Here is a 25,121-nt window from a genome sequence, read left to right as displayed (position 1 = left end):
TGACAAAGCGCCACAGCTTGACAGCGTGTTCCGGTGTTTCTCGGTGCAAAGATTTCCAGGGTGAGTTCATATTCTGATCTCTGGTTTCTGGACTCGGTTAAAGTAGAACAATGGAAAACGGCTCGACCACAACAGGGGACGAGGATCTGGACCAGGCGATCGGTCTGTGGCTGCAGTATGACAAGGTAAGCTAACTGCTAACAGCTAGCTCAGTGCTGGGACATAGGAATTGATGATGGGGACAAATGTGTATTACATCATCTACTATTGATTAATGAGACTTTCTAACGTATACAGAAATTTGAAGATTGTTTGTTTAGTTTTAGAAAGGTTTAATTTGTCTCCAGGCAAGTTGGCAATACAACATATAGAGAAATATGCACTTTTAATAATTAATTTAAATGGAAGCAAGGGCTCACTGCAAGGGTTCACTGCATTATACTAATAATAGCAATACAATAATAAGAATAATTTTCCCGAATCACAAACATATTTATAGGAGCTTTAGAGGAAAATATCTGAAACTAACAGACCAGTAGAATAAAACCCAACCATTCAACACAGAGTCATTCGTGACCATAAAAGAGACACAGGACTCGTCCACTCAGTCCACACATCATTACATTAGCTCCCAGTGTCCCAGTTGAACAGGAGGCACCATGTGGAACCACTTACTGTATTTATGGTTGACAGTTTGAACTACACTGCTTCTTCAGTAAAATTTTTACTTTTATTTTGAAAATGCACCACAGCTGATTTAAAAGATTCTTTATATCTGCTTCTAGTATTCCGATGAAAACACGTATCAGAGATGTAAGGAATCAATCACAGTGTATCTTCCTCCCCAGAACCCCAAGACGGTGTCTATGGTGCAGGAGCTGGTGAAGGACGGAGCAGTGGAGGCTCTGAAGAAGGGTTTCTCCTCCAGGATGGAGTTTGGTACGGCCGGCCTGAGAGCAGCCATGGGCCCTGGCATCTCATGTATGAATGACCTCACTATCATCCAGACCACACAGGTCGGTTAATGGATAAACTTCTGTGGCCTCCACACATTAAGCATCAAGTCACATGCAAAGTCACATTATTGATTGTAGTCTCATGGTTCGCTCACATGCCACCAATCACTGCACCACCCCCCCCCCCCCCCCCCCCCGGCTTCCTGTCACTGCTGGTAAATGCCCACTGCACGTTCTGTCTTGTGTTCTCTCCTGAAAGGGCTTCTGTCACTACCTGGAGGAGAGTCTTGAGAACCTAAAGGAGCGAGGGGTTGTGATTGGTTACGATGCCCGGGCCCACCCTCCCAGCGGGGGCAACAGCAAGCGCTTTGCCAGCCTGGCTGCGGCGGTCTTCATCAGTCGAGGGGTTCCTGTGCACCTCTTCTCTGACATCGTCCCGACGCCTTTTGTGGTAAACAATGAACTTCGTTTATTTTATTCATATTTGTTCTGTTTTTTTCTATCCACCACAGAAATGGATGAAATGAACGCCTTAAAACAGAAGTGTCACATTTACATTTTAAACATTCTGTAGTATGTACATAAAAGAAACCATATCCTGGTGACAGATCAGTCAGTCAGGTGTCGTGTTTGTTAGTGGAGTGAGTGACAGAGGGACAGAAGCTGCAGGGCAAACTCCATTCAAAAAGCCTCCTTCCCCTGTGTGTGCTGTTCTAAATGTTGCATAATGTGTATATGATTCACTAGATTACGCTCAGTTGAAGACCTGTGACGGTAAAGTAACACCGTTTTGTGTCTGTACCGGGATGGGGCAACAGGGCAAAAGATATTATCAAGAAGATCAGTTGATATTGATAATTCTCTCAATAAAAATCTAATAATTATTATTCATCTCAAGTTTAAGGACTTTATGGGAAGAGAATGACAAACATTATCTATATTCTCACTGCAGCCCAGAGATTGAGTCCTGACCCCAGGTTACTGTGAATTGATATACTTTTGCAGCAGTTTTCCTTAGAGTAACTAATTCAGAATGATTCACAGGCCATATGAAGAAGTATATCTGGGGACTTTCAGGATTTCATTTGTGTACTTGTCGGGACAGTGAGCCTCTTCGTTTTGTTCTTTAATCCGTCAACATCAGTTTAATATATTTTTCATGTCCCCTTGCATGTTTTTTATTTATATACACAGTAGTAATTATGTTCCTCTCCTCCCTGCAGCCTTTCACAGTTTCCCACCTGGGTCTGTGTGCTGGTATCATGGTGACTGCTTCTCACAACCCCAAACAGGACAACGGCTACAAGGTAAAACTTCTCTTACTTTTCTTTTCCTACTTATCCTCTGGCAGGGATTCAAATTAGGTGATAGGCCTACATGTGTCATTGGGCTTCATTCTGTTTTGTATCTGCCGCCACATCTGTGTTTTACTGCTCTGTCTCAGGTTTACTGGGAGAACGGTGCCCAGATTGTGTCTCCTCATGACAAAGGAATCTCTAAAGCCATAGAGGAGAACCTGGAGCCTTGGCCCGAGTCCTGGAACGCAGAGGAGGCCTTGAAGAGCCCTTTGCTCAAAGACCCCTACCAGGACGTCCACACGCAATATTTCAAAGCCATCCAGAAACACTGTCATCACAGGTGCTCGCAGATAACGCCACCTGAGGGCAGACAAGAGCGTGCTGTAAAATGTCGTAAGAGAAAGAACCAACATGTTTTTAACTGAGCTTGTCTTCGCAGGGACATAAACAAGAGTTCGGAGGTGAAAATAGTGCACACATCTGTGCACGGCGTTGGCCACACGTTTGTCCAGTCAGCTTTCAAGGCATTTGACCTCCACCCTCCGTACGCTGTAGAGGAACAGAAAGATCCGGACCCCGAGTTCCCCACAGTCAAATATCCCAATCCTGAGGAGGGGAAGGGAGTCCTGGTACGTTCTGACCTTCACATGTTGACGCCAACACTCATCACATGCAGTCATATACACTGAACAGTAGATGGTGGGTTTTGGTTGAAGGTGTAAATTGTGTTTGTGTGTTTGGCAGACACTGTCGTTCTCACTGGCCGAGAGGGAGGGGGCCACCGTGGTTCTGGCGAATGATCCTGATGCTGATCGTCTGGCCATTGCCGAGAAGCAGGAGAGGTGTGTGTTTGTGTCTCTATGATATTGCATTAATTGTATTATGCTCACAAATGAATGAATGGTTGAATGAATGGGGCAGATGTAAGGGCTGTAAAGGTTAGAACCAGGGCTGTAGGCAAGGTGGAGAGAGAAACTGAATTCAAACTCATAAAGAAACACCATTTGGTTTTTATACCAGCCACCAATTTTTATTATTAAAATCCAGTTTTACAGCCGTCTCGACACTCAACAATATACAGTAATTCAAGAAAACAAAATACTAATTTCCCTCTTTTTATTGACATATCGATTTTCCTCATGGAAAAAAACCCATTGTGTGGAATTGTTCATTCTGAAGTCATTCTCAGATGGATTCCCAATTTTTTTTTTCGTATTTCTGGAAACAGTATTATGGACTTGACCTGCCGGGGAAAATATGTTTGTATCAACCTGTGTCTCTCCCTGTTTATTCCCTGTCAGCGGACAGTGGCGTGTGTTCAGCGGTAATGAGTTGGGAGCGCTGCTCGGTTGGTGGATGTTCCGCTGCTGGAAACAGCAGAACTCTGATGCCGATGCTGTTAAAAACCTCTACATGCTGTCGAGCACCGTCTCATCCAAGATACTGCGCGCCATCGCTCTCAAGGAAGGCTTCCACTTCGAGGTAACGCAATCGAACTCAGCACTGCAGCTTCATGCACATGTGAATCTTAAGACCAGCAAACCACATCTAAACAGGATGTAAATAATGCAGCTGAATGTAGGCGTCACCTTTTGTAAACATTTCAAGTTCACTGTCACTACTGTTTGCACAGGAAACACTAACAGGATTCAAGTGGATGGGGAACAGAGCCAGAGAACTGTTGGACAAGGGGAAGAGTGTCGTCTTTGCTTTTGAAGAGGCCATAGGTAGAGACACACACAAACACACACACACACACACACAGACACACACACATTAATGTCCAGTGCCATAATTACAGAGATACAGCCGTTTTTATAGATTCTGTTTGGCATTAGATTAAAAAGGGGTTGTGCAGATAATGATCTCCAGGATGTCATAAGTTAATTTAATTTGATCTGCCTGAAGGTATTCACGTGAAGTACATTTGTAAATTTCAAATCAGTTGATGGCCAACTACAGTTTAGCATATTGCTCAGAAGTGATCGGATTCGGCCTCAGTCATAAATCCAAGGAGATGATCTCCTGCACTTTCAGGTCAAACAGAAGCATTACCTTCTATAGAAGCTTTACAGTAAGACTCACAGATCCTCCTGACGATGCCAGTATAACCACTATAACTTATAGCAAAGCAGTTTCTCCAGTTTGGGCTCCAGTTGGTGACCACAAAAACATAGCAGTTTTCAAATTCTTTCTTTTGTAGTTTACTCCAGCAGACTGAAGCTTATAGCAGACACCATAAACCTCAATGTGTATCTATGAGTTACTTACTAATATCAGTTAAAGAATGACAACATCAGAACCTTGGTCCTCAGTGACAGAGGATGAACTGGGTTAAAGGTCGTTTGGGGATAACATGACCGACGTAAAACATCACATAGTTGAGGGCATTCCCATGTAACATGATTAGGATGCTGTAATTGGAATCACTTGTTGGAGCGCACACTGTTAGTAAAGTGACTGCAGCAGCAGGATATAAATGCACAATGGGGATGAACTGAAAGCCTGTCTGTGTGTCTGTGTGTGTGTCTGTGTGTGTGTGTGTGTGTGTGTGTGTGTGTGTGTGTGTGTGTGTGTGTGTGTGTGTGTGTGTGTGTGTGTGTGTGTGTGTGTGTGTGTGTGTGTGTGTGTGTGTGTGTGTGTGTGTGTGTGTGTGTGTGTGTTTGTGTGTGTTTGTGTTTGTGTGTGTGTGTGTCTGTGTGTGTTGCAGGGTATATGTGTAGTCCCTGTGTATTGGACAAGGATGGAGTCAGTGCTGCTGCCATAGCAGGAGAGATGATTTCCTATCTGGCCACAAAGAACGGCAGCCTTTCTCAACAGCTCACGACTGTTAATGAACAGTAAGAGACACACAAACACACACACACACACACTGTACTCATCCAACATTGATTTCTATAACCACAACATTAAAACCAGGGGCACCGTCAAACGTTTTGTTCCTTTTTGCTTTGGTGTTAAACGCATGTTTGCTTGAAACTGTGGGCAATTGTGTGTAAAAGGCTTGGAGGTAGTTTTCTCTCGTTTTGTGGGTCTGTCAGAGATGTTGCCCAAACAGCAGCGACGTGTTTATAAACCCTTTCATATTAAACAACAGTGCACAGTGCATTTTCTACAAGTACAGCAGCAGCAAGATGTTAGAAGACGTGTTTGTAAGTTTTATGATGAAGTTATCTAATATAGTAAACTCAAATTGATTTAATCCCAACTCTAAGCCCAGTTATCGCTTTAATGCTGATCGCTGTAGATTGAAAATGCAAACGTTCAACACACTCGACTCTCTCCACATGTCGTTGTCAGGTATGGCTACCACATCAGTAAGAACTCCTACTTCATCTGCCACGACCAGGATGTGATTCGCTCCTTGTTCGAGCGCCTGCGCAAGTACCCTGGCCAGAAAGACTCGTATCCCAGCGAATGCGGTCGCTTCTCCATCTCTGCCGTGAGAGACCTGACCACCGGCTACGACAGCAACCAACCGGATAAGAAGGCTGTAAGAGCATAAATGTGTCCATCTACTTTCACATTCAGTCATTTGACAGAGGATTTTTATCCAGAGGATTGTGACGTTCTCTGAGACTGCATGGAGAAATTAAATTAAATACAATATTCAGACACTCACATTTTCAAAGTTGAATTTATAAACTTTGATGTTCAGATGACAGTTATTGCTGCAGCAGTGGCAAAAATATATATTCAGAAATAAGCTTATAAAAGCCACCTCTGAAATTATGTTTTCACATTTGCTGGCTCTCCAAATGACAGTTAGTCCTCCTGTTTGTCCATCTGTTCATGTGTCACTCGCTCCTCTCGTCTCTCAGGTTCTTCCCACCTCCAGCTCAAGTCAGATGATCACCTTCTCCTTCTCTAACGGATGCGTGGCCACCCTGAGGACCAGCGGCACTGAGCCAAAGATCAAATATTACACTGAGCTCTGTGCTGCTCCTGGTAACAGGTAGGTCCCCGTGGAGACCAGCTCAACAACAGACATAAATGTAACGTCTTTAAGGCTGAATATATTGATGTCATTAAACCTAAGTGGCTACCCACATTATGTGTATTGGTTTGTTTCTCCAACAATCAAAGAGACAAGATATTAAATTTACAATGATATCAAAGTCTCACATTATAAAGGACGGACTAATCAATTTCTTGATCACTCACAAACCAATAATAGGACTCCCTTGTTATTTCAACAGTGACTTCATGATATCATTTTATAATGTCTCTCTCTCTCTCTGTGTCTCAAACAGTGACGTGACGCACCTGAAGAAGGAGCTGGACGACTTGGTTGATGCCATCGTTGAAAACTTCTTCGAGCCGCAGAAAAACAAGTTGCAGCCCAAACCAGAGTAGCACTGGTTAGATGTACTAACACAAACGGGACTAGTTGTGGCTAATATCTGACCAGCATTTCACACAATGTCTTATCTGCTCCAGAAGGGATTCTTGGTTAAATATACGTTGTATTTAGCTCTATAGCGCCATCGATGACCATTCTACCACATAGTTTGTTTTTGCTAGTTGAACTTGTTAGAGATCTGAATATTCCTGATGAATTCCTTAATTTGGATAATCTGTGTTCAATGACCCAAGATTGAGTTTGTTTAGCAATCAATCTGTATTTAATGTGGAGTTATGGGTAAAGTGCCAGGTTTTCATCTCAGCCACATGATGTAGATTACAGTTTATCACGGTGCTTAAATCAGAAATGTTAGTTTTATAGCCGCAATCATTCCTACTTCATGACTGCGTGTCAGATACACACATTTCTGTATATTCGCGTGTATTCAACACGATGCATTCCACACTTTGCTTCAGCATCAAGTACAAGGCTGCTGACAAGAAGAGTGACAGACGAGTGGAGAGTGCAAGTGTGATGTTGTGACCACGATGTTGTTAACACTTTGAATGTGTGATATCAAATTTAACAGTAGAATATAACACAGTGCGTGACGAAAGAATATTAATATAGAGTTCAGTGTGTAAGATTTATGTGAAAGGGCTCGATTGGAAGAAATGAAATATATTATAATCCTAGTGATGTTCCCACTAGTGTCTTTCATCTAAATTGTATGAATTGTTGTTGTTTTCTTTACCCTAGAATGGGCCCTTTTTATTTAAAAAATACTTTATATTTACATCAGGAGTGGGTCCTCTCTACCTAGGCAACTGAAGGCCACCTCAGGTTCTCTTCTATGTTTGTGAGGGGAGGATGGATGAAGTGAGGGATGTTCAGCTGCAACATGAAACTTCACCACTAGATGTCACTGAAGTCTACACGCTGAACTTCTTAAGTTTTGATTATCCGGAAGGAGAGAGATTCTGAGCATTCATTTTTCAAATCTTATCACTTTATATGAGCAGCTGTTGCAGCCACACCAAGTGAAGTATACAACCATTAACCACAATTATTTCAATGATGTTGACTAAACTACTGCAGCTCACTTTTCCTTGTGTAACCTGAATTCTAAAAAACTGTTCCACTGTTACAGTTACAGTCAATAAAAATCGGTTTCTAACTGTGCATGTGGGTGAAAATGTGAAGACGGGGACATGAGGATATACACACATGTTGGTCATTATTCAGTTGTGAAGGCACTGACTGGCAAATGCGTTTCTAAGCCCTGGTACAAGGAAACTGCGCTAAGGTGCTCCGTCGGTTGTGAAAACCCGGTCACCTCAGCCGCACTCTGAAAAATGATGCGTGTCTGTTTATGGTCATACGGTACAGGCAGACATCTATTATTAACAATTGATTTGAGTTCCAGTTCCAGAGTGAGGTGAAGTATTTTTTAAGGGTTTTCTCTTAAAAAAAAAAAATGAATATGAGCAAGATATGAAACTTATAAAGATAGTGGGGGTCACTATGAACATGTGTGAGGGAATTACCTATGTCACCTCTCAAGGATTGTTTTTATAATATTTAATAAAAAGCTAGTTTTGAATGCCATAATGAAAAAGTAGCCAAACAATCTACAGTAAACTCTTAACTTAATTTTTTAACATGAGCAAATTACGAGTGCCACAATGAATAATTTAAATCATAATTCTTTAGTAAAATCATCTAAAACTTGACATTCAGACAGTGGGGGTCACCATGAACAATGACTTTCTAAAAATAATATTTCTTATGAGCAAATTATGAGTGTCATAATAAAAGAGTAACCTTTAAATTTCATTAAAAAATTTCCCCCGGTCCCAAGCATTAATGTCTCCACAACAGTTGTCCACACAACAAGCGTGGAAAGATATTTACTCCCCCTGTCTCTCTCTTTCTCTCTCTCACACACACACACACACACACACAAACACACACACACACACACACAGCCCTGCATCCTCCTGCAGCGCGTGCAGGCAGCATGCACTTGTCACGCTCCATCTGAGCACAGAGAGGAGAGGAGGGAGGTTGTGTCGGCGTCGTCTTCTATATTTAACTCAAAGTGTGGAGAGCTGTGGCTGAGTGGAGCTCCCTCTCTCTGTCTCTGAGTTGCTCTGACAAACATTACAACCCTTTGTCCAGCGCTTCACGCAGCGGGAGGGACTGTGAACAGGTAAGGAGACTGCAGTCAACTTATAATACTGACTTTCCTCAAATACCTATCTAGCACGCATTACGCATTACGCACTCTGCTGTTGGCGCAACCTCGTGCGTAAAAATAACTTGTTCCGTGCGTAAAATGATGATTACGTCTGCAATATGGTTTTTGGGGGCTGCACCCATAGGCAAGACGATGTAGCTTTCATTTCCATGTTCAGCGTTATGGTGCAGAACAACAACCAGTATGTTTCCTGCACTGTCCCAGCTGTTAAAGTGGAGGGTTTTCTCTACAAGGTCACACACGACCTGTGCGTGAGCAGCCATTCGTTTTGGGTTTATTAATCAGTAGTATGTGTTCGTGAGAGTTCTCCTTGTGTTGAGATGATGGTGTTTAATTAGATATTTTCATCTCGTCCCTATATTAATGTCTAGAGGTAATTGCATGTTCTCCATTGATTTCACATACCAACCTTATTGCCACACCACTGTCTAACGTGAGTCTGTTGCCAATGTAGGGCAGGAGAGGTCAGCTGCTCCTCTCTCTCTCATCACTGTCTTACACACCAGTCTCCAAATGTGATCACCCTTACTCTACATGGTATGTGTGTGTATGTGTGTGTCCTTGAGACTGACAGCTTATATGGCAGTGGTCTAGTTTGGTAAACAACACCAGGTGGTCATTTGGTCATATACCCTTTAAATGACCCTCTGACGACCATAACTCTCAGGGGACACTTCCCTGTTGTTACACGAATGACAAAGTGGAACATACTTGCAGCAATAATAAATGTTTACTCCTTTTAACTTTTGCTTCTGTTAACTAACATTTCTTTCAAATGTCTCTGTGCTGTAACTGGTGTCTTTGCAGGTGAAGTGGAGGCAATCAGCTTCCTCTGGCTTCAATCATGGAAGGACTCTACTTTGAAGTGAAGCCCAGAAGAGATAAGCGGAGTAGGTTGGGGATCTCTGAGGAACCCCGTCCAAATCTAACTCCAAACCGCCAGTCCTGTCCTTCATTTTCACGTCTCACCTCTACACACTGTCCTCAGAAAGTTGCAGAGAGGACCGCAAAGGTGGAGGAAGAGGGGGAGGAAGAGGAGGAGATACGATACAAACTGACATTGATTGGTTCTCGGCCGGTCCACCACCTCACGACCATGGCCATGCTACCCTGGGTGGTGGCTGAGATCAGCAGTTCTCGGCCTGCAGGGAAGGAGCTGGGCGCGGGGATTCAGGGTGCAGGGCCTGGAGATGGACAGCTGGACTCTTCTACCTCCCATCAGAAGGTTTCTCTGAGTGTGTCAGCATCATGGCTGCGATGCGTGTCCATTCTGGGAGAGGGACTCGTCCGGGATCCTCTCACACACACGCTGCTGTTTGAGTGTCGACCTCACCAGGTCACTAAACTAATCCACAACAGCCAGGAGCCCAGTAGCTTTGGCTGCCTGGTCCGAAAGACTCCGAACTGTGCCTGCTACGTCTTCCAGTGCCAGGACAAGACCAAGGTAGGCGTGTGGATGTGGGCACAAATTAAGATTATACTTATGATATTAAGGGGTAACTCAATCACAAATACAATCACATCAACAACAGTCTGTCACATTATAAGTGTGAGAGAATCTCCACATATCGACCAAATCTTAACTCAGACGATGCTTCAGTAGACAGGACCCATCTAGGTCAGGTCTGTAGAGATGAGTATTTCTTTTCAAACAGTTGCGCATCGTAAAGAAGGCTCTAAATATATCTGTGTGCTCCAGACCGAACCATCACTCCAGATTTTGTGACATATTAAACCAATTTTAAGGATTTGTCAGCGATAAAAGATTCTTGATAACTAACACCAGCATAAACTCGCTTAAAATTAAAAGAGCTGCAAAGAGAGAAAGTCATCTGTGATCCATTAAATAAATACAAAACTATCTCTATCTCACAGTAAGAAACTAACACAATCCCTGGAGTTTTCTGGTAACCTGTTCAGTGCTATTCCATTGTTTTTTACTAACAGACAAAATGTTACCTCCTAATTTCATGATTAAGTGAGAACACACATCAAACATAAACAGACCAACACCATCACCAGTTCCTACAGCTTCACAGAGTTAGTGTGTGTCTGATTATAGCACATTTATAATGTAAGTAAATAACAATTAGAGTGACATGACTCAGCCCTGCAACAATCTTCTCCTCATGTTTACTGATAAACAGCTGTCAGGGCTCTTTAGTGTGGCCCAATCAGAATTCATCATGACAAACCCACCAACAGACACTGGACTTGGCCACGGTGTTGTAGCAGCTAATATAGACTGGGCTTTAACTCCATTCAACAACACAAGTAACAACAACCAATCCACAAACAACACACTGGCACAGTCTGCTGAGTCACACACCTTGCGCTAACCTCTAATCCTTTCAACTCTCCTCCACATCCTGTGCCAGCAGCCTGTTTGTCCGTGTGTGCACTGTAAAGCTGCAGCTGGTGTTATGGTGCTGGTGACATTTGAGAGCATCTTCATTGCATACCATGCCCGACATACCGCAGACTCAAAAGAGCCGACCAAGCCAGGGAGCTGGACACGATGGAGGATATTAAACAGATTACATGAGTCAGGGAAAAGCAGAAGACTTTATAACAAGCCTCAGCTGGATCGGTTTTTCTTTCTCTGAACCAAATGCACACATGCCTGGACTCGCATAACAAAGCTGCGTAGACCTCACACACATGAACAGCCAGCATGGATAATGTAATTATAACTGTGTGTGTGTGTGTGTGCGTGTGTGTGTATCATTGCGTTTACTGTATGCGATGTAACTGCACACAAATACAGATAATGGCATCTAAACATAAGGTTGTACAGGAATTTTGTTGTGTGTGTGTGTGTGCTTGTAGGTTTTTGTTCCGATTGTGTGTTTGTGTGAGTGTAAGTTTTCTTGATTGAGAGCAAATGAGTTTGTGTTATATCCACCAAGCAGGATGCAGAACCATGTTACCACGGAAACCCCTTCCTGTGGCACAGCGCCTGTTTGGGTGATAATATGATTGTGTGCGTGTGTGTGTGTGTTTTTGTGTGAGTGTTTCTGTGTGTGTGTTGATCTTGCTCTCTTTTTCAGCCCCTCCAAAAATTGTGATGGTGATGTCAGTCTGACCACCTGTCGCTCTGGTTCGGTCCCAACAGGCAGACACACACTCTCACACACACACTATTGCAGGCATGCTGATTATGAATGTATCCCCAGGCACCGCCGTGGGCCTTGTCATACTCCACCTGTTGTTAGCGCTGCTCTTGCTTGAGTTTATGAGTTTATTGTTAGGTACCAATAATGTAAGTTCCTCTTGTGTTATACAGCAAACATGTGTAAACAATAAAAGGCTGCAGGGGGATTCAGATGTATCTCGGTTTTCTCACAACCCAAACCACACACACACCATCACATCTCTTAACATTTTCTACAGGAAACACTGCACCACACACCCACAGCCACTAAATCCCACTCTGCATAATTGCTACTTTCAAGTGGGGGAGGTGATAATGAAATTATATTTTTTCATGGGGAGTTCAGATTCATATTTTTCTCAAATGTGCTGAATCATTAGAGATGTTGTGGTTCCTTGTGGCATTTAATCTGTATTTCTTAACCCATCATTGTGTTATTATGTAGTTTCTGAAAGTGAAAGTTGAGCATTTGCACCAATACAGGCTGAACTTAGAGGTGCAATAACATTTGTCCAAAGTGCACTCGATATAATAGAGGAAGGTGTACTGATGGCAGAGTGCTGTTGTGATTTCTTCTGCTGGGTCAGGGCACCTCCATGTGAGTAGTGCCATCCTGGTGAAGCTTGTTGCAGGTAGATGAAAAGATTTAGTTGGCAACTATAAAGTGTGGCCTGGAGGATAGGAACCCCCGTCCCAGCCCAACAGAGACTGCAGGATGGGTTCCAATTCTGAGACGTATGTGTGCATGTGTGCATGCTCTTATTATCCTCTTTTTGTATGGACAGATTAGAGTTTTTGACTTTGAGAGTAGTGTTCGATGCTTCTCGCTTCTTTAAAGGCTGTGAAGGGATTCTCTTTAGGGTAAAGTGGACATCTATAGGAGTCAAAGCTGGGGAATGCATCATGTCAACAATGGTCCTTATATTTTATGACAAATTTCAAGCAATTTTCATAAGGATATGTAAGTGTGTATTAAAGAACAAATAAAAGACAGAGGAACGCCTTAAAAAGACAAGGTCTTCCCACCAAACATGTTTTTATGTCTAGTTTATGTCTGTTACAAACATAATTTGTAATAAAAAAAAAAATCCACAAGGGCTAAAGTCCCAGTAGTGCATATTTTCAGAACAGCAGAGATAAAGAGGAACTTCCCCTTCTGGGTCAGGGGACAGAAACGGTCTCAGAGGGTCTGTGGGTTTTCCCCCTGCTGCTCCTGCAGTATGAAGCAGGAACCACTGGGTGTCGTCAAACGTGAACTTTTGTTGTTGTTGCTGATCATTTACAAGCCAATTCAATCAGTTTTACAAGTACTTACTTATGTTATTTTAATGTTGTATTTATTATTAGTTATTAATTACATTTTAATTAGAAGTTCTTTCAATATTTAAACTAATCCTATATGATAAACCTGTGGATTAGACAATTAAAATAATTTGTTAACAATTAAATACAAATATAGAAAACAGAAAAAATTGGATTGATTAATTGAATCACACTTTAATTGCACCAGTTACATTTGTGATAAAAGATTTTCAAAAATGCTGCTGGTACGTCTCACAGTATTTCTCTCGTAATTATTTTGAAGACGTGGGACTTTGATGGCATCAGTTGTACTATTATATATATAACTTTACTGTGTGCTCTAGTACTTTATTGTTTTTCAGTTACTTAGGGAGTATGTAAAGTTTATAGTACAGTTAATGTTTATAAAATTCTGTTCTGACTTAATGTAATTCTTCGTTTCTGTTTTATTATTACTTTTGTCTATATGTACCAAGCCCTTGACATGCTGCGGCACCATTATAAAGTGGAATCGGTTCTGCTCTCAGGCGCAGGAAACACACGGGACTGGGACATTAAACCCTCAGGGTGGGGAAGTTCATTCCCAGCTCTATTTCATCTGCTTCCCAGAGGAATCCATGACAGGAAATACAGGAAATGCTGATGCTGTTCAGTCCCACCAGTGAAGATGAGCTTCACGTTGAAGTTTGAGTGTCCCGGGACAGGAACTGTGGCCACACCAGCCTCTCCTCTGATTGGTGGAGCCAGGCTGCGTCAAGCCAACAAGAGTTCGCCGACATGTAGACGGCAGTGCGTAGATTTGCCTTCACAATAAACGCCAAACAGCGAGTAAAATCTGCATGAAGAGAACGAGTTCGTTTTACTTTGAAAATGTTCAAACGAGGAGTGCTTCCGTTCCACGGCGGCGAACTTGACGTGTTGCTTCAGGGACAGAAATCAACTTTCCACTGTCATGACAGAGAAGAAGTGCCTCTCGCTGTCAGGACCCGGGCTCTGACCAGTTCCGTCTCGGACTCCGTGGTGTCTCTGTGAAGTTTATGGCGGATGGGATGAAAGCGAGGCTCCAGCGGCTCAAACTGTTCAATGTCAAACAGGAGCAGAGAGACGTAAGTTTCTGTGTGAGCTCTGTCGTTGGGTTTCCCTGCTAAGTGGGCAGTTAGCTTACTTTAGCCCAATTAGCTCAGGCTGCGGTTAGCTAAGTTAAATAAGTTAGATGTGGTTAATGTTAGCAGAGCAGAGGCAACATGTCCTGTGACGTATTTGTCTATATATTTACGCCGAATGACGCCTTCACCGTAAATAAACTTGGTTTTTTATTAAGCTAATTTCTTGACGTACGTTCTCGCCTTTACGCCACATTCACCTGCGTGTTGGACCAAATACATCACAGGTGTAACAGAGTTATTCACCATGTGGATCTGCTGTCTGCTCCCCACAGTAGCTACATCACAACACAACATAACTGACCAACAACAGCTCATTGTCAATATTCAGGGTCCTGTTTTTTGGCTTCTGCCGGGGGCACGTTTGATTTGAATCAAAGTGTGTTTACATTGGATGAAGAAGAAAGTTTCCATTTGGCTTTAGACTCCTGCAGCTGATGGTTGTTTATATTATTGATCGATCTGCTGATGGTTGTCTCCATTAACATGTTGGTAAATTACAACAAAATGCCAGTAACACTTGCCAATTCTGTCAATCAATGAATCGACATTGATCAGCTGCAGAGGATTGCGGTGTGGATGAGGGGGTCACAAATATTGTCAAAGCTTCAATGCTCTTGGTTATGTTATATGAAGTAAAGTCCGATTTAACTGACCAGTCATTGAACTAAATGATTAAGTAATGATTTGAGAACTTATTGGTGATTAAAGTAATTTTATGTTTTGATAAACGAGTAAAAAAGTCACTGCAGTCCTTTAGTCCATATCACCTTGGGCTCTTGGAAAAGCTGATGGTCATTTTTCATATCCTCAACAAGTTTTCTTAGTCCCATATGTTTCAGAGAAAGTACACAGTGCCTCACACTCTGGGAGGATCCCTCCTTTTCCTCCTACCTCATGATGTTGCTCGACCTTGTTTTTGAAACAATGAAACACTTAAGTAATAGAACAGGCTTGCTTTCTTCAACTTGATGTCGTTCAAGCTTCTGGTTCTGTTAAGAGGAGTTTTACTAACCCTTTGTACAAAGCTGGGTACAGGACACATCCTGTCTGCCTAGCTTAGCTGTATAGACAAGCCAAATGTAGGTGTATGTGAGTGAGTGTGCAAGTGAGTCATGGCGATATCACCTCCAGAGTCATTGTGCTTTTCCCAAGATGTCATTCCAGGAACAGGAGTCCTTTAGTCATGTATGTACACCGTATTAGGCACAAAGTCTGAGTGAAGCTCTCTCTTGCCTTGTCTTGTAGTGTCACAATTTAGACAGCAGAATATCAGGGACAGTTACACTACTTTTTTCTCCTTGTTTTTTGGCTTGTGATAAAAACTGTAACAGTTAGCTTATTTACTAGGTTTGAATGGAAGTTGTTGATGTGCAGAAAGTCTCCGTCATTTCCAGAGTGCCTTGTTTAAGAGCTGACTTTACACCTTTCTAATAAAACAACTCCTTTCCCGTACGTCGCAGCCTGGAAAATACAGGCGGCAGCAGCAATTAGATTTTGGACAGCAGGCAAACTTAGATTAGGGATTTGGGTTAATGATCACCCAAATTTTCTGTTGGAGACTGAACCGCTTGGATATTTAATCCTCCTTTCCTTATTTTTCAGCAGTACCCTTTTTCTTGTAATCCCTTGGTCTCACATGCTTTTTCCACTCCCTCTTTTTTATGTGACTTAACTCCCCTGTTCATGTGACACAGTACTCACACTGTAATAAAAACAAGCCAGTCCTTCACGTTGCTTGTCTCACCTGTCTGTAAGTGTTAGAGCTGCTGTACTCCTAACATAGACTCTCTCAGTCCTCTGAGGTGAGAGCCTTGTGGTTATCTCAGAGCCTTCCTGATCTAATTTATTCTTCGCCGAGAGTTCGCTCTGACTCAGCGCTGCACTTTCACAACAAGCCCCTTTAGTGTCCCTGTTATCACACGTGAATGGGTTTGTCATCTTGTCTCTGTGCTGTGAAGTGGCTGCTCAATCTAGAGATGTCAATGTGTTTGCCATTTTCAGCCATTCAGTTACACTTCCTGCTTCACAGTCCTTTAAAATGTTCTCACTTCTCTCTTTTGTGCTTCGCCCTCTGTCAGTGATGCGTAGCTCCTGAACTTTGAACTTTCTGAGCACTGGTTACAGTCCACAAGGCACAAGACCTAGACACATGACCATGGGAAGTGCAGAATTTGGACTCTTAGTTGGTTCCTCATAGCTGTTGATTCCCAAGGCTGGTATGTCAGTGGGTGTCCGGTGGCATTTCTCCACTTCTTCTTCTTTTCTTCTTTTTCACCTTATATCTCTAGTAATTTGTATACAAGGGAAACGATGTTTTTGAAGTACATTTATTTAATTGAAGTAATTTTCTCTGGTTGTAGTTGGTGTTGCCCTGTTTAAAACTGTTAAATGCTGTAGATTTGCAACGTTCGGGTAAAGACTCGGAGTCTGGTCTCTTCGTACTAGCTTTCCTCATTGTTTGGGGAAAACCCTAAATTTGGGACACATGACTTTAGAGTCCTTCAACAGTCCTTAAAAACAGCTCAGAAGACCAGTTAGCTTAGAGGGCCAATAGAGAAATATAGATGAAGCTAGAGGGTTTAAAAATATATATATATAAGTGAGTTAGTTCTGCTAAAGTCTCAGGAACATTCATCTATATTTTTGGCTCCTGGTAACTGACTATGCTCTTTTTATAATATCCTCACCTTTGACCCTATTCCTCTCTTAGACAAACACTGAAAAGTTTATTTTTTGTATTGGACTGAATCGTAGCTTCTCGTTTACTGGGGATACTTGTGTAACTTCCTTCTTTTCGAGGTCAGTATTACAGTAGTTCTGTGTGATTCTGGCCTGGTGAGAAAGGCTGTGCTTGTTCAGTGTTATTCCTCTTTGAGAGGCCAAGTCTCTGGATCACAGTCCAAGGCAGTGTCCAGCTGCCTTCCTGTCTGAGATCAGCTTCATGTAAACGTGTCACTCAGCAAGATACTGTGCAGTAAAGCTGCTCTTTGAGGAGCAAATCCTCTCTTAGCACCCTCAGCTCAAGATCAGATGTTTTTAGCCTTGTACCAGCAGCAGTCTGTAAAAGGAGGGAAGTTGTAGGAAGGGATGTAACATAAAGGGAGAGAACTAGAACAAGAAATCCAAGAATGATGACATAATGAGCAGATTATTTTAGTCCCTGCCCATTTGTTCCTGGTTTGCTGAAAGGATTTCTATGAAACATGGTGGAAGGATGGATATGAGTCAATAAAGAGCCCATTGAATTTGGGTGTGGATCAAGGAATTTGTTTTGGGCATTTTCTTTTACTTTGAAAGATTTGAAAATGTTTCTGAATGAAAAATATCTAAAGTTTGGGAGCATTTATGAGATCTCAATTTGATGTTTGATCAGCCCACCAGTCCATATCCCAAACATATTTCAAAAACATGAAGCTTTTCATATGTAAGAAGCTAGTACCAGCAAATGTTCAAATTCAACCTAGTCAAATTATTAATCATTTGATCCAAATTGTTGATAGTTAAATGTCTCTTGATCATCTAATGGATTGATTGACTGTTTCTTCTATGTATTGCTTTCAAGTTTACCTTTCTCAAATGAGGAAGTGGGACAAATTTGATATATTATATATTAAATAGGCATGTGTGTGATGAGAAAATCTGAAATGGATTTCCAGTGAAAATGCAATTTGGATAGGGAGTGTTTGTATGAGAAAGTTGAGGAGAGTGATAACATCATCATGCTGAGAAGTCAAGGTGCAGCAGAGCCAAGCAAAGCAGAGGGAGTGAAACTGGGTTCTGGTTGCTGACATGAGAAAAGGTTAGACCAGGACAGAAAGAAAAAAATTAAATAAAAATCCTTCTCCTCCTCATGGCTGTTCTCTGTCTTCAACACCAGAAACACAAACACGAGAGTGAAGGAGTGAGAGGAGAGGCATGAGCAGGAACTCACTGTACAGTATCAGTTGGTTCAAGTGCTTCAGAGAGTCAAAAAAGCAGAAGGAAGAGGAAAGGGTAGATGGAGGAGGGGTACGCTGAACACATAGAGGTCTGTTGATACTGGACAGATAGCAGACCCCGCTCTCATGCCATTATGATTAAAAGCAAGTAGACTCTAGAAGCTTGAGGGTGAGAAACAGTGTCTCTAGATGCTGCCGACATGTGAGAGAAGCCAGTGAACGAGTAATGTTTAGCTCATCTTTAAGACCAATGAGAGGGACATTTTAAATAAAAGATGTTTTTTGAGAAAGAACATGTTGTCTTTCTGCTGCTAAGTTTGGAAATGATCTTGGGCTAAATTTATAATTTTTATATAATTTAATGAATACAATATCTACCTACTGCAACACGTAAGACATGAGAGTTGTGCAGTGTAATGCTGAAGTTATTATTCATGTAGAATCACCAAGTGTCTTCTGTTAACCTGCCTTAAATCACAAAGTTATAACAAAATAATAAATTGTAAATGTCCAATTTTGGCATAATTGTAATGGGGTCAGCAACATTAGACTTTATTCAGTGAAAGTATGTGTTACTCATTGTTTAACCTGCAGTTTCAACAGGGTCATGACATCTCATTAATCACCTGAATGATCATTTATCTGGTTGGAATAATGTCTTGAAGAAAATAAGTCAGTCAGAGATAGTATTCATTATCTGTTTGTGTCAACAATTTACCAAAATGTTCCAATGGTCAAATATGTGTTATTTAAATTCATGTTGAAACTCAGCATTAGTGCAAGTTTTTCTCATTTCTTCTTATGTTTCTTAGTCTCTCTTTACTTTTTCCATTTTGTTGACATTTAAAGACCTTATATCCAGTGTTTTTTCCATTTATGAGAGGTTGAATCTGTTTATGTATCCACAGTAGCTTAATCCTGAAGCAGAACAGAGCAGTGCAGGTCATGTTCTGAAAGACAGACCTAGCAGCCAGGCTACATGCCCAGCTGGATAAGAAGGAATGCATGGTTTATTGTGTGTTTTCTCATCCCCTCGACCACAGGTTTCTCAGTCTTGTCACAAAACAACTGGGATTTCCCTTGAACAAAAGCTTTTACAATAATCCTAGAAAGCTTTCAGAGAGGGCATACTATTGTAAGTCTGCCCCATCCTTTAAATAGGTTATGTTAACTGTAGTAGGGGTTTCTGGCACAACTTCACCTCCTTCCAATGTCAAAGAAATGAAGAAGTCGAAAACAAGTGCTCCGGATTCTTCAAAAGTTTGAAACCAATGTTGAGAAACAAATCCAGTTTGTTATTCTTGTGTTAATGGCTCTTCTCTAAACTGACACAACTTCAGCTGCTGCAGAGGTTGTCACACAGGGTGTGCAGGTGACCAGAGGAAGGCTCTCCTCTCATCTCTTACCACCTGCATATGCGGGGCATTGCTGCCGGCTGGCCGTAAGATCTTGAATTTGATAGGCAACCCGGTGCTGCACATGAGACCATGAGAGAGAAGCAGAGACGGTTTTAATTTCCCTCCATGCCTGCACTTGAGCAGTTATGTTAAATTCCTGTCCTGCCGCTTGCTGTTTATATATGAACCAGGTTTGGGACGGGATCATCGTTCTGCCTTCATGGTGGCAGTCGTCCCATTACTGTATAAATGTGTGTAAATGGAAGAGCCTGAACAGCAGGACAATGTCACGGCTTTAATTTCAAAGTGACAACATGCAATCTAAAATCCCACAAGAGGGAGGCTGTATGTCTTCTTGTTTGTTTCAGTGCAACAAATAAATGGGGCATTCCAATGGGTCCTCCTTGACAGAAATATTCCGGGATCTGCGTATAAAAGTAACAAGTGAAACCAACACCTACACAAGTGTGTATGTACCTGAAACTGCTCCAATCCTCAATAGCCTTCATGAGTAATAATGCTTATTTTCTCCCACAGCACTAACATCTCGTAGAGTTGAGTCATGTCCCCACATAATGCCACTGAAAGAATACAACAATTGTACTGATGTGAAGCAGACAGAGCAGGTTTTGAAAACATTCCATCGACCGGAATGACTGTTGCAAGAGGCCTCCAGTTATGAACTGTAGCTTTAGGTCTGGTGGTATGTTGAGATTGGTGACATCACTTAATTACCGCTACAACTTTACCAAACCTTAACTGGAACAGAGGTCAAATCATCGGTTTGTTGTCAACACTTAGTTTATATGTAAGCAACATTTCCACGTTATAGCTGTTTGAGGTGGATGTCATTTCGTCAGTCAAAGCCATCTTGAACACTTACCTTACAAACTTATCCAGAGCAGGTTACAGATAATGGAGGACTTGTTTTTTTGATGAGGAGCAGAGGTGGGCACACCTCATACTGAGGCAAGACACAGCAGGACCTGGCTGGAAGTGTGCCAGTGCGAAGGCATATTTAGTAGCTGCTAAGGCATCCCACATAAATGACATCACTGGTGTGTGACTCAAGCCCCGCTTCTGCTTAGCTGGTCTGCTTCCTCCTTTTTGTTCCTTTGTCTGGTCAGAAAACTCGGCCCACAATAGCAGAAGCATGTGTACCGTAAAGTGTGTTGCAGTCACTCTTATGTTGTTTTTGTTGTGGTGGTTTGCTGCAGCTGTTGAGTGTATTAATAGCAACATTATCGTCCTGAACAACGATCAACAAATTATTATATTTCTTATTCATAGTACCACTTAAATATGGGCCAACATTAATGCTAACTTCCAAATAAGACTAATTTCTAACTTCTTGGGTTTTTTCCTTTTTCCCCTCTCCATTTAGGAGCTACATAGAGGACAATGAAGACATTATAAATAAATTACATGTTGAAAGAAAGTGGTTACCCCTTTAGCCTCCTAGAATTAATGTTCCTGGTTCCACTTCGGTGTCGAGTTTGCAAGTTTTGCCTGTGTGAATTTTCTCCTGAGTACTTTGGCTTCCTTCCTCAGTTGAAAGACATGCAGATTGGGGTTAGGTTAATTAGAGACTCTATTGGCTGTAGGTGTCTGTGTGTGCGAATGGTTGTTTGTTTCTATTTGTCGGCCCTGAAATACATTAGTGGCCTGTCCAGGATGTATCCAACCGCTCACCCACTGTCAGATCGGATTTGCTCCAGGTCTCCATTGACCCTCAAATGACAGATAGATGAACACAATGAACTGGTGGTGAAATGAAATTCCATGGGATTTTACTGTGTTGCTGATGGTTTCACAGTAACAGTATTTATTATTTACCATGCAAAACCCCTGCTATATTGAGCTCTGTTTGTCCTTGTTATCATATTCCTTTCAGGCTAATTTAGTTGCAGATAACACGATTGTGGTTAATGTTTCATATCAAACCAAGTGGAATGTGTCAGTGCTGACTGTGATTGTAAGTTGTGTATTTAGTCACATTTCTTTCTCTCTGACTATTTAAAGCACCGTTAAAACACATTTTCGAACAGAGTTTGTTGCTTGATTTGCAACTTCAAGGTTTGGTTAAGCTTGACTGCTTTTTGTCCGAGCCTTTTTTTAAGCACTTTTACAATTTCTCAGTCCAATGCATGCTTGTGTTTAAAACTGGCACACTGCTTTAATGGTCATGGAAAACCTGTGTTAGTCATGGAAGGACTGTTTTTTTTGTGAGTGAAAATGAGAGCGCAAAATGATGGATTATTTGTTCTAGTCTGTCCACTTAGCAGCCAGTCTCTACTAATGTGTCCTGCTTATTTATTGCATGTATCCTAGTCTCACTTAGCTGGAACGATCTAGCGGCACCCATTATCATTCTGCTATCATGAATACAAACTTGTTTGTATTTTGTCATACCAATCACTGTCGTGTTGTTGATGTGATTGCACAATCCGAATCTTTGTCAAAACATGCCCTTTTTAGCTTGTGGGTTTCTCGTTGGAGGTTGTTGTTGCTTCCGTAGTGAAAGGGATTTTAAAAACAGTCACAAGCAGAAGAGCCGAGGAGGAGAATATCACAAATCAGTAAAGACTGATCAGCTGCTACATCATTGTAGTTTCAACTTTACTTCATTTTTTGGATCATGGGTTGCCAAGCCTAAAGACTAATGTACTTTGAGCACAATATAGTCAAGTTGTATTTGTCCCATGTTCATGTGATCATATTCACAGCAGACTCACACTCTGTTTTCTTCTTCAGTTCCTATTTGTACATTTAGTGATATGGAATCACAAAATGTTTCTTTATAGTTGTGACAAGGTCTCCTTCTCTTTATCTCTCCAGGTCCCTGAGATCATCAGTACGTTGAGGCAGGCCGGCAAGAGCTCTGCACGCAACAATGATGTCATCACCATTTCAAAGAAACCGTCCACCGGAGGCAGTGATTCTTCAGATTCATCTTCTTCTCATCTCTCCACATCATCAACCTCCGCAGCACCAACTATGGTCGTGTCTCCGACAGCTTTTGCCAAAAAGTTTGAGGTGCTATTTTGTGGCCGTGTGAGTGTTGCTCACAGGAAAGCTCCGCCCGCCCTTATCGATGAGTGCATCGAGAAATTCAGCCAGTTACATGGCTCAGAGACAACCGATAAAGGAGAAAATGGTGGGGGATTGGTGGGTGGGCTGAGGAGGGCATTAAACTTCCAAAGCAATGGCCTGGGGAGCGGTGCTTTTGGTAATGGCGCCGCTGGGAGCCCCACTATTGGCAAGCGGCCTGCCTTGTTCCATCGAGACCTCAGCTTTCCCAGTCTAGAGGGCCTGGATGAGAACGGACTCTCACCTGAGATTTCTCACACCAACACTACTGATGCACTCACACGCTCCGCTGAAGTACAGCCCACCAGCCTGCAGGAGAACAGGACCATGCTGTTCATGGTAAATTTCAGAGATGTACTCTATAAACACTGTGCTGACAGGTGTTAGTTAGAGAAGTATGATATGATTGTGTGAATGGTGCAGCAGGGTTATTTGTGCTGATAAGCTTGGTCCAATGGTTAAACTACATAAATATTACTCGGTAGGGTATGTGCAAATGATACACCTTTGGAGCTGATCAATGGTCAAGGTCAAGTTCAACAAAGATATGGTTGAAAAAACACATTTTGTATTACATCTTCACAAATGATAAGGCTAGAGAGACCATCTGAAGCCTATATTGATCAGAAAGGAATATTCCCCGTCATATAAGAGATGTTATGAAGAGGTTACAGAGATGTCAGATAATGAAGTCATACAGTGTAGAAAGACATTTAAAAAAATCAATATTCCTTATACAATACTGTTCTGTCAACACATCAATGAGACACAATTACAGAGCTCACTACTGGTTAAAATCAAGAAACATCAAACTAGAAAGGTTTGCTCCAAATTTTAAACAAATGCAATGTATCAAAGAACACTGCTTTTCAGATGAAAGGTCTTCTTCCAACTCGCACTCAATGGTCCTCTCCGACATCTCTGTTGAAAATAAGAAGAGTAATATTGCCGTCAAGCACAATTTTGGACTCCCTCAATAACAAGCCTAGAAAAAACAAAAATCCCTGTATGACTCAGCAAGAGCGACTGCTGACTGCTGCTCAAAATGAGCCTGGTCACGCTCCTCAGATTGACCTTCAGTTGACCCTGGTGACCTCCTGCCAACCGGAGATTTCCTGTTTGTCCTCCAGACGGGAAATGGTGACCGCTGGCACAGGAACCACCAGTGCCTGTTGCTGTGGCCCTCAGGAGATACAAGCAGGGATATTGCTGACATTGATGATACATCCTGTTGCTGCCATAGATAGCAGTCAGGATTACCTCACCCTGGTGACATCCGTGTCTCATTGTTTCTCAACGGCTTTGAAGAGACGCATTAAATCCCTCTTTTCCTCCAGAGTCTGATTATGTAGTTCATACTTGATACTGAAGGACAGTGAAGAGGAAATTGTTGAGAGGAGAATATCTATGCTTTGATTTAACAGACTTGCTTGTTATGAATCCCTTATTGAGGAGTGATGGTGACTCATGGTCTTATGATGGTGAGAATTAGTATTTCCCCTGCTCTAAAGTGTAACGGTACTTTTTGAGCTGAAATAAAACAAAACTCCCCACACACACCACCTGCGAAGACACATCAGCACTAAAACACGTCCATTCAAAGAGTCTAAGTGTATTACTTTTGTGTTTTAGGTTGGCAGGTCTCAGATCTTCTTGGTCAGTCCAGACACTAAGAAAATTGCCATAGAGAAGACTTTCAGAGAAATCTCCTTCTGCTCACAGGTATAAAGCACCATGATTCTACATACTGTCTATAATTGTCTTATTTGTGTGATTTAAAACCATATTGTTTATCTTTTCAGGGTATTCGTCACGTGGATCACTTTGGGTTCATTTGCAGAGAGACGGTGGAAGGAGGGAGCTGCCATTTTGTTTGCTATATCTTCCAGTGTACCGACGAATCACTGGTGAGATGGTGTCATGTGCACTTTTACCTGCATTCATAATTTAAAAAATGTTTTGGGCAAAGCACGAACCTGGTAGTAGTATTTTTAATCTGTAAAATTTACGAATCAGGTTTATTATTCTCATATTCACCTAAAATAACAGCTTATTGTTTAGCCTGCATTGGTCAAATTTAGTGTGTCCATGGCCTCATATTTGTAAACTGGTCCCTCAAATCATACCCTAGAATGACTCTGCTGTTGACTGAAGAGCTCAGTTAGAACAATAAAAAAAGCTTTAAAATATCCAGTGCAAAAATACAAAATAGTCC

At 41.9% G+C, this 25,121-nt stretch overlaps 2 protein-coding genes across 7 annotated transcripts in view; both read left to right on the top strand.

Annotated features, from left to right (window-relative positions):
• On the top strand, positions 1-7,781 carry pgm2 (phosphoglucomutase 2). Of its 2 annotated transcripts, none has more exons than XM_053417624.1 (13): positions 1-185; positions 849-1,016; positions 1,216-1,407; positions 2,180-2,263; positions 2,401-2,594; positions 2,694-2,883; positions 2,999-3,096; positions 3,559-3,736; positions 3,888-3,981; positions 4,965-5,094; positions 5,555-5,747; positions 6,076-6,209; positions 6,508-7,781. In XM_053417624.1, exons 1-13 carry the CDS (start codon positions 111-113, stop codon positions 6,608-6,610), a joined length of 1,833 nt encoding a protein of 610 aa, XP_053273599.1. In that variant the 5' UTR covers positions 1-110; the 3' UTR covers positions 6,611-7,781. The 2 variants fall into 2 exon arrangements, with proteins under 2 accessions (XP_053273599.1, XP_053273598.1); XM_053417623.1 differs by having other exon boundaries at positions 3,556-3,736.
• Positions 7,782-8,599: 818 nt separating this feature from the next.
• The window catches only part of tbc1d1 (TBC1 (tre-2/USP6, BUB2, cdc16) domain family, member 1), a 39,490-nt gene continuing 22,968 nt past the window's right edge, over positions 8,600-25,121 (top strand). The window contains exons 1-6 of one of the 5 annotated variants that reach the window (XM_053417595.1): positions 8,601-8,811; positions 9,314-9,396; positions 9,667-10,303; positions 22,655-23,245; positions 24,539-24,628; positions 24,709-24,813. In XM_053417595.1, the coding sequence (XP_053273570.1) occupies positions 9,704-10,303; positions 22,655-23,245; positions 24,539-24,628; positions 24,709-24,813 (1,386 nt within the window). In that variant the 5' untranslated portion in view covers positions 8,601-8,811; positions 9,314-9,396; positions 9,667-9,703. Of the gene's footprint in view, positions 8,812-9,313; positions 9,397-9,666; positions 10,304-14,123; positions 14,422-16,566; positions 16,698-22,654; positions 23,246-24,538; positions 24,629-24,708; positions 24,814-25,121 lie in introns of those variants that run through there. The other 4 variants (XM_053417617.1, XM_053417588.1, XM_053417602.1 and 1 more) reach the window with 4 other exon arrangements.

This window comes from Pleuronectes platessa, chromosome 3 (assembly GCF_947347685.1).
Source record: "Pleuronectes platessa chromosome 3, fPlePla1.1, whole genome shotgun sequence".
NCBI lineage: Eukaryota > Metazoa > Chordata > Actinopteri > Pleuronectiformes > Pleuronectidae > Pleuronectes > Pleuronectes platessa.
Note: the sequence above shows the minus strand (reverse complement) of the source record. Positions and strands in the feature narration are given on the sequence as shown.